The sequence below is a fragment of the Musca vetustissima genome, unplaced genomic scaffold, assembly GCF_032173495.1.
Source record: "Musca vetustissima isolate MV318-11 ecotype Yass unplaced genomic scaffold, APGP_CSIRO_Mvet_v1 utg14306, whole genome shotgun sequence".
In the NCBI taxonomy this organism is placed as follows: Eukaryota; Metazoa; Arthropoda; class Insecta; order Diptera; family Muscidae; genus Musca; species Musca vetustissima.
The window spans coordinates 197,292-210,524 of record NW_026879768.1 but is presented as its reverse complement, the minus strand read 5'-3'; the positions used below and the strand labels follow the sequence as shown (position 1 = coordinate 210,524).

Genomic DNA, 13,233 nt, shown 5'->3' with positions numbered 1-13,233 from the left:
AAGTGGTGAAGGATATCTGATTTTCTGATCTATTAATAAAATTTCGAATATTATCAAAAATGATTTCATTGGGTTTCAAAGTATTCTCAACTAAGATTTACAAACTAGTAGGGAGTTGCGAGAATGATTGGAAATCATTGGGTGCCAAGCATGCCTGTACGGCGGATGACACATCAATGTCTTGGCTGGTCAATAAGGCGTTGGTTTTGACCCAATGTGTGAGAGTTTGTATTGTCATGCCCTTCCTCCATTGTTCGTTTCTCGAATTTCTCCAAAAACTACAGACAAAGGGACCTGACCGAACAGCTCTTCTCAAGTGGAATAGTCACCAAATGTACAGTTCTTTTTTTTACAAATTCCGATTTCCTTAAGATAGATTATGGTTCTCATTCGAGTTCATACGCATAAATCCCCAATTCGTCACTCTGTCATAATATTTTAAACGTCTTTTGAAACTCCGCCAAATGCTACCAGATACGTCCAGTCAGCAGGTACTAAGGAGACTGTCGGAGAGAAAGACCGACTTCCTATGATAACTAGATGGACAAGGCGAGATTGGCTGGATATTGGATATTTTAGGTTTTGAATCGAAGCTGGGAACAGATATTATATATTTCACGTGACCCAAATTTATTTCATTGTCCCGTCTTGTTGTAGAACATAGCCCCGTTGTCCACATCAATACCAGCAAATCGTAAATTAAGAGTGCCTGTTGATCCAACAGCAGTTTCTATAAAGCATGGTCCAATTAATCTGTAGAAGCATATACCGCACAAAAAAACATACGTTAAAGATTTAGAGGCTTCACATTAATAACTCTTGGGGTTTCGACTTTTTGACTAAGTAGGTAGAGGCCAAGATGATTTTTTCGGAATCTCGGAACCTTCCAAAGAACCATTCAATCCTCAGTCAATGGTCTGCGGCGACCTACACATATACAAACATGTTTTACTGTTCGCTTTATATAAGGTGTATGTTTCTATCATAGAGATGGGCATCCGTGGGAGGTACCCGAAGAAGGTGTTCAATAGACCACATTTTCGGATATAATCGGATTAAATCGGTTATTCAATTAGCTTCAAACTAAATTAATTATTTTAAAATGTTTAACCTATGTGAGTGAGGTGCCGGAAGTAGTAGACCGATGGTTCCCATTTTCGGACCTAATCTTGGTTTGGTAAAAATATTACGAATTGCAAAATTTTGAAACAAATCGAACATTTCATTCGCTTGATAATCGACCGATCATCAACAAGGACGTTTATTTGCTGACTGGTCCCTTGAAATAAAAAAAATCGAAAATTCATCTTAACTGTCGTTGGACCTGGTATTTTCAAAAATGACGTTAAATCCAAAATTACAGTGAATAGCTGGTGCTCTCGAGAGATGACTAATGTTGTTTATGTTCGGAGAATATAGTATTGACCTACATCTTCATTCTTTGGGACCACCTAAAAGATATGGGGGCCTATTCAAGACATCAAAAAGCAGTTCGTGTCCATATCGAGGACAATGGAAATCCACTTTGACATATCGTAATGAAAATACGTGAAAAATTTGCGATTTCTTTGATTACCAAAATAACAAATTGTATTGGATAAACCTGTATAATTGAAAACATAGTTCGAGTCGAATTTATAGTTTGAGTCGAAAATCAAATTATTATAATCACTATATGAGAATATGAGAATTGGTTGAATGACAAAATTAAGAAACCCTCCAGCTAAAAATGATTATAACAACGGTTAAGGGAAAGGTGATATCAAATAAAGAGCCGAACTTTCTTCGAGACTTTTGGATAATGTGGTTTAAACAGATTTTAAATTTATTTCGACTGTAATTATATTCTGGGCCTAACACGATCTATTCCGTTCAAGAAAAGATTTATCATAAAAAATAATTTTACAAAAATTCTTCATACTTTAATACACCGCCTACATTATTTTCCACTTAGTTACTATCATATTTAATTTTATTTATTCTTTTCACACATTAGTTATTTATTAACACATTTGTTTATTTTGAATTTGTGATTTTTTGTTTTCATTATTTTTTTTTTATTTTTGTTTATTTTTATTTATTATTTCCATTTGTTTGCTATACAAAAACAAAATACACAGTACACAAAACAGAATATTAGCAATGCATGCAAATTCCCCCACCGCATAACAACAACGACAACAACAAAATTTCAATGTCGTCATGATAGGCAGCATTTGCCGCTATGTTTTCTGTACTCTCCTCAATATGACAAGATAAAAACAATGCCATGTTCTCTCTCTCCTCCGCCTCACACAAAAGCAAACAAAGCAACAACAAACACACTGCCAAACAAACCAAACAACAGAGACACGATTCTGCAAAAAATTTACCACATGCAGAGAATGTTAAACAGAGGGAGAGCGTTGCGAGAGAGTATGCACGCGGAGAGCGAAAAATAAATACGGGAGAATATAGTTTTTTTGGATTTGTGTTTTTTTTCTTCTGCTGTTACACTCATTGATTTGATATCTTGTAGATACTTTTACAGATTCCGAACGCAAAAACACACACACACACTCACACACATTTACAAAGGCTATAGCAGAGCGAAAAAATCCATAGATACACATACACAAAATATGTAAAGAAAAAAAAAATTTTGCTTTTTGTTTAACAAAAAAAAATGAACTAATAAATTTTACTAGTTTTTTCATCAACAACACCTTCGTATCTTTTGTAAATGGATCAAAGGATGAAATGTTTTAATGAAATCGCCCGAGTGTAATAAACGGAATTAAAAATGAAATTTCCCAAGAAAAACTCATTAAAAACTGGGCGCGTTTATGGCCGTTTTTTTTCTTTGCTGTGCCACACAATGATGACGGCGACGACCTCATCGGTCGTTGCTTTCCACAATGGGTTTCGTTTTCTTTTTTGGATTTTTTGTTTAATACATTTTTTGGCATTTCATTGCAAAAAAAAACTGGCAAGTAAAATTTTGAAATTTTATTTCACCACAAAAACACGCACATAGTAGTACAACTTGCTTCGATCCGCAGCACGCACCTTCATGCCATTGACTAGTGGCTTGGCGAATTTTCACATTTAATTTTTTTACGACAAATTCAACGGACGGCAGACGGACGCGTACAACGACTCTATCAACAGCAGCAAGTTGAGGTTGTTTTTTTCTTTTTTACTACTTTTTTCCTTTCATAAATTAATTGAATACATTTTTTTGTTGTTGTTATTTTGTATTTATTTATTATTTTTCTTAATTATTTTATTGTTGTTGTTTTGCTTTGCAAAACGCGTTGCACAAACACTAAATTATTCTCATTTTTTTATGAATTCTTTCATTCTTCTTCTTCATCTTCTTGTTATTTTTTATATTTAATTCACTTTTGTTGTTGTTAACCTTAATTTTTTATGCGAAAAATTCCAACCGGGAACACAAGGTATCTATAAGATTTTCGGCACAGTACTGGATTCCAATTTACATGAATTGGGAGTCGAAACTGGTACTGGCTGACAGACAACGACGGGCTGTTTCTCTGTTGTGTTGTGTGCTGTGTGGTGAAGTGACTTGGCTGAAAACAAAACAAAAAAAAAAACATAATGAATAGTTTCGCCTACTCGTCATATTGTTGTTGTCGTCGTTGTTGTTGTTGCTGTTGTCTCGTCCTCTTCTGTTTCGAGTTGCTTCTTTTGTTTTTTCGCTGTGTGTTTGTTTATTTATTTTGTGTTGTTTTGTTTTAATTCTCATTCAACATTCTCTCGTCATCTTCTGCATAATTCATCTTCCTGCAATATTGCCACTCACTCTCTCTCAGTCTTCCTCTCTCGTGCGCTCTCATACTCATCCATCATATGGTGGTTATTCACCAATTGAAAAACGGTTACTTGAAAATGACAACGAATAATTAAGCACAACTTGCTGAATTTATTATTGTCGTTTCGTCTTTAGTCGCATTCGTAAACAAAACGTTTGTTTACAAAAAACTTCAAGCTTCGTTAGCAATTTTTGCTAATTTGCTTTGCTAACATACATACATAATGCGTGTTTGGATGTCTGTATATTTCAGTAAGATAAGTTTGTTTGTCATTGTAATATAATCAATTAAATAAACATATGTTTTAGTGCTACTATTGACTTAATTATTTTACTTGCCTCAGCCGGAAATAGCGGATATAGGACAATGTATGTTTGTGTGTGCCTTTATTCGGCTAACATATGTTATTTGGGTTATATTAACAGCGCTGTTCAGTTAACATGCTGTTGCTTTAACATTTTGTTTGCTAACAGTCATGTTATAAACAGTGGGCCTCAATCATAAAATGTACAAGTAGAAACTATGCCATTACTGGCCAGTAAGGAAAAGACCACAGTAGAAATCTGTGATTTCTCGAATTATAAGTTGATGTTATGCACTATATCAGTAGTTACAGTTCAGCACGGAGGAAGGCTGCAAAAGAACATCAGTTCGTACTGATCAACAAATTGTAATAGTAGTAAAAAATCTCCATTTAAAAGTTCAACGGAATTGTTAAGAGGGTAATCGTTGGATATAACATCAATAACAGAGTTTGTACAAGTTATGGTCCACATGCCCGAATACCATCAAGGATGTCCTTTAATTTCTGAAAAATCGGAAAGCCAGATTGGGTTTCGCAAAAGCTCATATCCATTGGAACCCGGCTAGGAAGTTTCATATTAAAGACACAGACACGAATAAATGCCGTGAGAAGGTAAAGAAAAATCAGTGTTGCAAGTTTACTAGGAAGCATGAGGTGGGTAAATAATTATTTTTTGAAGAACCATTAACACGAAAAAGAACAAAAATATGTGATCTTTACTTAAATGTGAACCGAATTAGATCAATACATAACCAGTAAGGAAAGTTCAAAAGTCGGACGGGGCAGACTATATGATACCCTTCACCACTATGGGTACATACAAGACATGATAATATCTACAATATCCTGTTGCATACATTAGTCGAGACCTAATTCGGTACACTGTGAAAAATTTTGCTTCAATCGGAAAAATATTGGGAGTTTGGTGCACAATTTACTTTAAATCGGACGAAACTTTATATGGGAGTCATATATAAATCTGACCCGATTTCAACAAAATTTCACATACATCAGTCGGGACTTAATTCAGTACTCTGTGCAAAATTTTGCTTTAGTGTATTGGGAGTTCGGTGCACTATTTACATTAAATCGGACGAAACTCTAAATCGGAGCTATATCTAAATCTGAACCGATTTCAACAAAACTCGGCATATAACTATCTAGACCTAATTCAATACTCTATGCAAAATTTTGTATCAATCGGATAACTATTGTGAGTTTGGTGCATAAATAAGTTAAAATCAGACGAAAATATATATGGGAGCTATATCTAAATCTGGACCGATTTTCTCCAATTTCAATAGGGTTCGTCCTTGGGCCTATTAAGTGACCTGTGCTAAATTTCATCCAAATCGGATCATAAATGGGACCTGTACTTTGTTAACAAAAATACATGAACGGACGGACGGACATGCGTAAATCGACTCAGAAAGTGATTCTATGCATATTCTCAAAAGGAACCATGTGTCTATCTCGATTCCTTTTGCCTGTTACAAACATATGCACAAAGACATAATACCCTATGCCACAGTGTGGTGAAGAGTATAAAAAGGGGGTTATATGGGGACTTCCCCTAAAAGGTTGCGAATTTTAATAATTTTTGGGAGGGAGGTTTGTTACCATATACGACTACAAAAAACCGAATTACAAAGAATTTGGTTGAAAAACGAAGAACAAAAAGCAAATTGAGGGGTCTTTACATAAATGTTAACCGAATTAAATTTACAGTGGAGAGATTTGATACAAGAACTCATAAATTACAGTCAATTCGGTAGAAAAATTTTTCAAAATACCAAAAATGTGGGGTACCGATATATGGGGACTACCAGAAAAACCGGACCTATATTTATAATTTTTAGTGGAGTAATTTGGTACCCAATAAGAACCCAAATTTCAGCGAATTCAGTCAAAAAACGCGCTAAATACCCTCAAAATACCGAAAATTGGGGGGTACCCTTATATGGGAGCTATGCCTAAACGTGGACTGATTTTCTCCAATTTCAATAGGGTTCGTCCTTGGACCAGTTAAGTGACCTGTGCTAAATTTCATTCAAATCGGATCATAAATGCGACCTGTACCACAGTGTGGTGAAGGGTATAATAAACATGACATTCTGCAATCTAGAGTAAATTTTTCATTTGGACAGAAATATACGATCTTCAGTACTTTGTGCAACATTTTGTGGCAATCGGACTAACTTTGGGTCTTTTGTGTACCATTTACTTAAAATCGGACGAAACTTTACATGGGACCTATAACAAAATCTGTGCCGATTTCAGCGAAATTTTCCACACCGTTGGTTATACTAACTTCAGTACGTTGTGCATAATTTGGTGACAATCGGCAATTTTTCTGATCTTTGGTGAACCATTAAATGAAAATCGGACGAAACTATATATGGGAGCTATATCTAAATCTGGACCGATTTCCACACAGCAGGTTATACCAACTTCGTTGTGCTAAATTTTGTGCAAATCGGCAATATTTTGCAGCTTTGGTGAACCATTAACTGAAAATCGGATGGAACTATATGTGAGAGCTATATCTAAATCTGAACCGATTTCAGTAAAACTTGGCACACGTTAGTCTACACTAAATCGGTCATATTTTGGAGCTTTGGAGCGAACCATTAACTAAAAATCGGTTAAAACTAAATTTCAAAACAAATTTTTGTGTTTATATGTTATGTTCTTTAAAAAGTGAATAAATTACCTATTTATGATAAATTAACTATTATGAAGCTTTATATACATTTTGATAAAACTTATTACTATGTCGAATTGCATAAATAAATTGGTGGAAAATTTAAAGTTGTTGCAACAAATTAGTAGCTCAGGTCAGGTTGGAAATAGGGGTGGTTTACACCACCACATGTCCAATATTAGGACATACACTGTAGCCTGTGGTTGGTCTGTTGTGCGCTCTATAATTTGTATACCCTTCACCACACTGTGGTACAGGATATTATTTATTTGTGCATATGATTGTAACAGGCAAAAAGAAACGAAATAGACACATGGTTCCTTTTGATAACATGCATAGAATCACTTTCTGAGTCAATTTATGCATGTCCGTCCGTCTATCTATGTTAAATTTTAACAAAAAGTACATGTCGCATTTATGATCCGATTTGGATGAAATTTGGCACAGTTCACTTATTTGGTCCAAGGACGAACCCTATTGAAATTGAAGAAAATCGGTTTAGATTTAGCCCCTATATATCTTTCAATTTGCACGAAATTGTTCATAGTGTACTAAATTGTGTCTGGAATGATGTGCGTCAAGTTTCGAGAAAATCGGTTCAGATTTAGATATAGCTTCCATGTATATTTTCGTCCGATTATATGTAAATGGTGCACCAATGTCCCTTTATATCCATCGATTTGCACGAAATTCGGCATAGCGTACTAATTTGAGTCTAGAATGATGTCTGCCAAGCTTCGTAAAAACTGGTTCAGATTTAGATAGAGTTCGCATATATATTTTCGTCAGATTTTAACTGAATGATGTGTGAAAATCGGTTCAGATTTAGATATAGCCCCCATTTATATTTTCCATCGATTTTATGTATAGTGTACACCAAATTTCCCAAAGTTTGTACGATTGACATACAATTTTATTGAAATCGCTTCAGATTTAGATATAGCTCCCATTTGTATTTTCGTTGGTTTTTAGGTAAATGTTACACCGGTTGACACGAAACGTATCATATTGAGAGTAGAATGATATTAATTGGCGGACACAGCTTCCATATATATTACAAACATGTATCTGATTGAGATTAAATTTATGTAAATAAAATCGGGGGCAAATTTATCCCATTGAACGCAAACGACTCTAAACTTGTCCAAATGAAATGAAATTTAGCATAGGTTCCAGATCACATATTCAAGTTTGTTCAATTTCATGCCAATGTTCTTTCGAAAAGGCGGAGTCTGTTGGGAGACATATGTAGAATATACCCAAAGTGGTGAAGGATATCATATAGTCGGGCCAGTACGACTTTACTACTTTCCTTACTGGTTTGATTTGGTTTTCCTAAACTTCAAGGAATTCTGTTTTGTTAGTGAAGTCCTCAGTTTATTCCATTCACACCCACTTAAGCCGGCTTTTTCAAGAAAGGTGTCACTTCCTAAAATTTGGGTTTGGAAGCTTGAAAAGGCTGGGTCTTCTCCACACATTTGCTTCCCTTGCAACCAATCTTGTGTAAGTGGGCCTGAAGGCTGTTATGTCCTATAGGAATACCGGCCAGTCTGCTGATTTTTTTTTACCTTAAGGGTTGCTTTGTCTTATATCCATATGGGTCTCCCCAAAACATTTTTGTGTTTTTCTTTTACAACATTTTTTGAGTTTCCGTTACCCATGACGTCAGTTCTAGACGCTTTGCACTAAAAGGTTTGGTAGTATTTACATCTATTGTATGTCAGTAGGTAGCAATTCTAGCTAGTATATTTGCTATTTTATTTCCTTTTATTTCTATTCTAATCACAAAGACAATCGTTGATTCTTTTATATTCAAAATGTCAAATTCGATACGTCTTATTTTTTCTGTTAACCCAAACATCGAGCTTCTTTTTGAATCCAGCTTTGTAAGTGGTTTAAAAAGGTTTTATGGTAGATTTTTAGCACGTGGGAGATGTTTCGACTGCTAACATGCCAATCAACTTCGATCATTTCTCCGATTTTATCGACATTTTCATAATGGATTTCTTTTTCCCCAACCTAATATATTCTGTCCAAAGTTTGCACTGAAATTTCGGTTTTCAATTGTTTAGTTAAAAATCCCAGTTCCGACTTTCCTATTAGCTTGTAGCCACCTGTCAGACAACAGTTACCAGGGGACATGTTTGCTAGTGTTCCGCTATCCCATGAGTTCCTGTCTGGTATCATAGTTTCACATGACTACTCTTATTTCAGGTATTCAGACCGACTCCGTAACATGATCTATCTTCTTACTTTCTTCTTTTGTTTTAAGGAAACACCCCCATATCCAGTTTTGGTTCGCGGGGACAAACAACTGATGTTGGTCCCATAACCTTCAGTTTTCACTAACTGTAATAAGTTAGTGTGATCATCCACCTTCCTCCTATCCGCTACCTTGAGACGCGTCCGGTAGGAACTGCCAAACTACCTCCGGAACAAATAAGTAATGTTAAGAATAACTGAGAATATTATCCAACGTGTTAAAGAAGCCCCACGATTGCCCATACAGCATCGCTCTATAGAATTGGACGTCCCACAAAAGTCATTACACCGTATTCTGCATAAAGACTTGGGACTTAAGGTTTATAAAGTTCTTCAAACACAAGAAAAATTATCTTAAGTGATAATGCACATTTTACCTCTAAAGCTACGTCTCCCAACAAAATTGTCGCATCCGGGGCTCAGACAAAGACGAAACTTTTTTAGAAAATAAAGTTGGATCAACAGTTTCGGTGAATGGATTACGCTGTCGAGAGATTACTATGGAAGTCTTCATATGAGGGGGTTTGCAAAACAAGTTTGAATGCAAAATTACGGTTATTTCGGTTAGAAAATGTGCCTATGACCATTAAAATAACTACGACTGGAGGGGACTTTAATATGGAGATTTTATAGAGGAGATTATGTCCAACAACGCAAGAAATTTGAAGATACTGTAGTGGCTGCAAATTTGCATAATAGCTTCGTTTTTTCCGCTGAAAATATCTCAGTACCCAAAACCCGAATGTGTCGATTCCTCATCGTTCTCAGGAATTAGGACTGTCTTGCGGAAGATTATAAGGCACTTTGCATTTAAGTCTACACTTACGTCGATATAAAGTCCAACTCACGCAAAAACTGAAACCAGCTGACCATTAAAAAAGTCGTAGATATGTGAAAAAGTTGTGGGCGGCAAAATATTCGTCAGAGATTAAGCACATTTCCACTTGGTGAGTCTGAGATCCCTCTTTTGTCCGAAGGTATGATTCGAATTTATTTATTCGAAAACGATTATGGAACTACTAGAATTCGGAGAACTATGGTCATATGATAACCGACTTTGTTTGCCTGCTATTGAAGAATACGACTTGTAGAAAAGGTGGTTTCAACATTGTCATCTACGAGTAATACAATGCGATTTAAATAGGCATGCCTGAACAACTTCGTCGGGATTTTTGATCTATAAATTAATTCTGGTGGTACACATCAAAGTATATCATGAGCTAGTTAGTTAGGCAGTTTTCAATTGTAATCCACACCCACGCCCAGAACCGGAACTTTTTCCATTTCGGATTAAATAAAATCCATCCATAAAAAATCAGAATTGGGCAACAGGGAAGTTTGTCAAAAATGTTCTGAAAATAGTATGCCTATGGTATGCCTCATGGTATAATAATAAAAGGTAACAGCAAGTGTTGTTGTACAAAAAACGATACAACAACCACATGGAAATTTGTTGTTGTAAGTTCTACTAGTGTCAACTCATTTGACAGAAAAATGTAAACAAACAGACAAATTATCATCAAATTATTTTTATTTTGAAAATGGAATATTTTCGAATCCTCAAAATAAAAATTGAAAAACATGAATGAAAATCTATCAAATTTATATTTCTATCGCTTCCACGTCTTTCCTTTAATTGAGCCATTGCCATATATATGTGTAACACATATGACAATGCTGGGAATATCGAGTTATTCCTTCAAGAAAGATTTGCTTCCTCAAACTTTCCCAGCAGGCAGATTGAGTAAATTGAATACGGGAGCAGATATATTTTCAAATTGTATTTCCCAATTTTCCTGTTGGGTGATTTTTTAAAAACATAATTTGTCAAATTCATATTGACACTAGTATTACGTTGGAATCAAATCAGCTGGGATTTGCTGTTACCTTTTATAATTGTACCATGGGTATGCCTTTTATTATGATTTATAATTCTTTATCTATATAACAATGCTAAAGAAAATTGCGCAAATATAGCGCTGTTTCCGATTTATCTTAAAAAATGATATAAATATTTCCAATTTTCAGTGAAATTTTTTTTCATTAATTTTTTCCATTAATTCTCTTGATTTTTGTTGCAAAAAAAGATATGTTATACCATAGATGTTTTAAAACCTTTAAAATATTTTAAATATGTTGCTTATTTTAACGGTCATCAACATTCATGCCCGCCTCAAATCATCTGTTTTCAATACATTCTCTTGCAGACTTAATATGGCAACTCTGCAATGAAAGTATTGAAAGTAGAATAAACAGAAAAGACTATAACAACAAACTAGATACGGGTAAAACGCTATACGTACTACTAACTTACTAACTTAGAGACGCCAGCAGGTACTTCGAAAGTTTGAAGCGGAAAGAAAGTACACCTCACATTTGTTTGCTTTTTACAGGTCTGTTTATCGTCAAACACCTTGGTAATTCATTCATTGAAACGCTCTAATTGACACGAAAAACCCTTCAATATGGATTATGATGTAAGTACTTTCTGAATAATTATTCGGCATTTATTATTAAGTTGAAATTATTGATTTTCTCCGCCACAGCCCATCCCAACTGTTGTACCAGCCGAACCCTTAGATGTCGAAGCTGATACGGTGGCATTGCGAACAGCCATGAAAGGTTTCGGCACCGATGAACAGGCCATTATTGACATATTAACAGCACGGTCTAATGCCCAACGCCAACTGATAAAGGAGAATTTCTTGCGTGAATATGGCCGTGATTTGATCGAAGATTTAAAAAGTGAATTGGGTGGTAAATTTGAAGATGTTATCATTGCCCTGATGATGACCCCAGTACAATATTTGTGCAAGCAATTGCATAAAGCTATGGCCGGTATGGGTACGAATGAAAGTGCTCTGGTGGAAATACTCTGCACCAAATCGAATGAAGAAATGGCGGAAATTGTGAAGTGCTATGAAGATATGTATGATCGTCCATTGGCCGAACATATGTGTAGCGAAACGTCGGGTCATTTTCGTCGTTTGTTAACATTAATTGTAACAGGTGTTAGAGATCCCGTCGGTACAGTAGATCCCGATAAAGCTAAGGAACAAGCTGAACAATTGTACAATGCTGGTGAAGCCAAATTGGGTACCGATGAAGAAGTGTTCAATCGCATTCTGGCACATGGTAGCTTTGCCCAACTGCGTTTGGTTTTTGAGGAATACAAACAATTGTCGGGACAGACAATTGAACAGGCCATCAAACATGAAATGAGTGGAGAGTTGCATGAGGCAATGATGGCCATAGGTGAGTAGAAATGTGGGCACAATGTATAAAGAGAAATTCTTCAGTGTTTTCTAAATTTCAGTTGAATGTGTACAATCTCCACCGGCCTTCTTTGCCAATCGCCTGTTCAAAGCCATGGATGGTATGGGCACCGATGATACCACATTGATACGCATTATAGTTTCACGTTCGGAAATTGATTTGGGTAATATTAAAGAAGAATTTGAACGTATTTACAATCGCACTCTGGTCAGTGCTGTTAAGGTAAAATTAGATGTTTTTTTTTTTACTTTTTTATTCTAATTTAAAATTTTATTATTTTCTTTGTAGTCGGAAACATCGGGTGATTACAAACGTGCCCTGTGTGCCTTAATTGGTGGTGCATAAATTTGTACAATAATTACTAATAACAACGAATCTCTTTGGCCAAAAACTCCTTTTTTATACTAATGGCCTTATTGTAGATGGAATCTTACGTTTTTTCCTTTTTTCAAAGCAGCTTTATTCGTATGCAAGTATTAACGTGCGTTGTGTTATTTGTTCATGTTATATTGTCAAATCTATGTGTTATATTTTATTCCAATTAGAACACAAAATAAATGTAGTGCCTCGTACAAAATTCATATCAAATCAAAATTCAATTTTTTAGGCTAATTTTAAAGCAGGACATATGTTAAGATTGAACCCCATGGAGACAAATTTATATACCTATCTGGAAATGGCACTGAAGGCCAAGGAATGTGTTGAGATGCGCAGGGCAAATCTGAAAGCAGACCCTCTATCAATACATTTTATAGGTATGCATAGGGTAATTTTAGCCAAGGTGCTTACCTATGGTTATAAGGGGAAACAATGTATATTATAGTAACATTATCCAATAAATTATAAGAGTCGGTAAGTGGAATATAGCATCA

At 35.3% G+C, this 13,233-nt stretch overlaps 1 protein-coding gene across 1 annotated transcript; it reads left to right on the top strand.

Annotated features, from left to right (window-relative positions):
• The first annotated feature begins 11,544 nt into the window (after positions 1–11,544).
• On the top strand, positions 11,545–12,753 carry LOC133324904 (annexin B10-like). The gene is made up of 4 exons (XM_061533727.1): positions 11,545–11,562; positions 11,632–12,340; positions 12,402–12,583; positions 12,650–12,753. The coding sequence occupies exons 1-4, from the start codon at positions 11,551–11,553 to the stop codon at positions 12,704–12,706; spliced, it is 960 nt and encodes a 319-aa protein (XP_061389711.1). The 5' UTR covers positions 11,545–11,550; the 3' UTR covers positions 12,707–12,753.
• Positions 12,754–13,233: the final 480 nt, after the last annotated feature.

Excerpts from the sequence above, each read along its gene's own strand:
- LOC133324904 (XM_061533727.1), top strand. Across the intron at positions 12,341-12,401 it reads TGAGGCAATGATGGCCATAG|TTGAATGTGTACAATCTCCA; the intron begins GTGAGTAGAAAT and ends TCTAAATTTCAG. Across the intron at positions 12,584-12,649 it reads CTCTGGTCAGTGCTGTTAAG|TCGGAAACATCGGGTGATTA; the intron begins GTAAAATTAGAT and ends TTTTCTTTGTAG.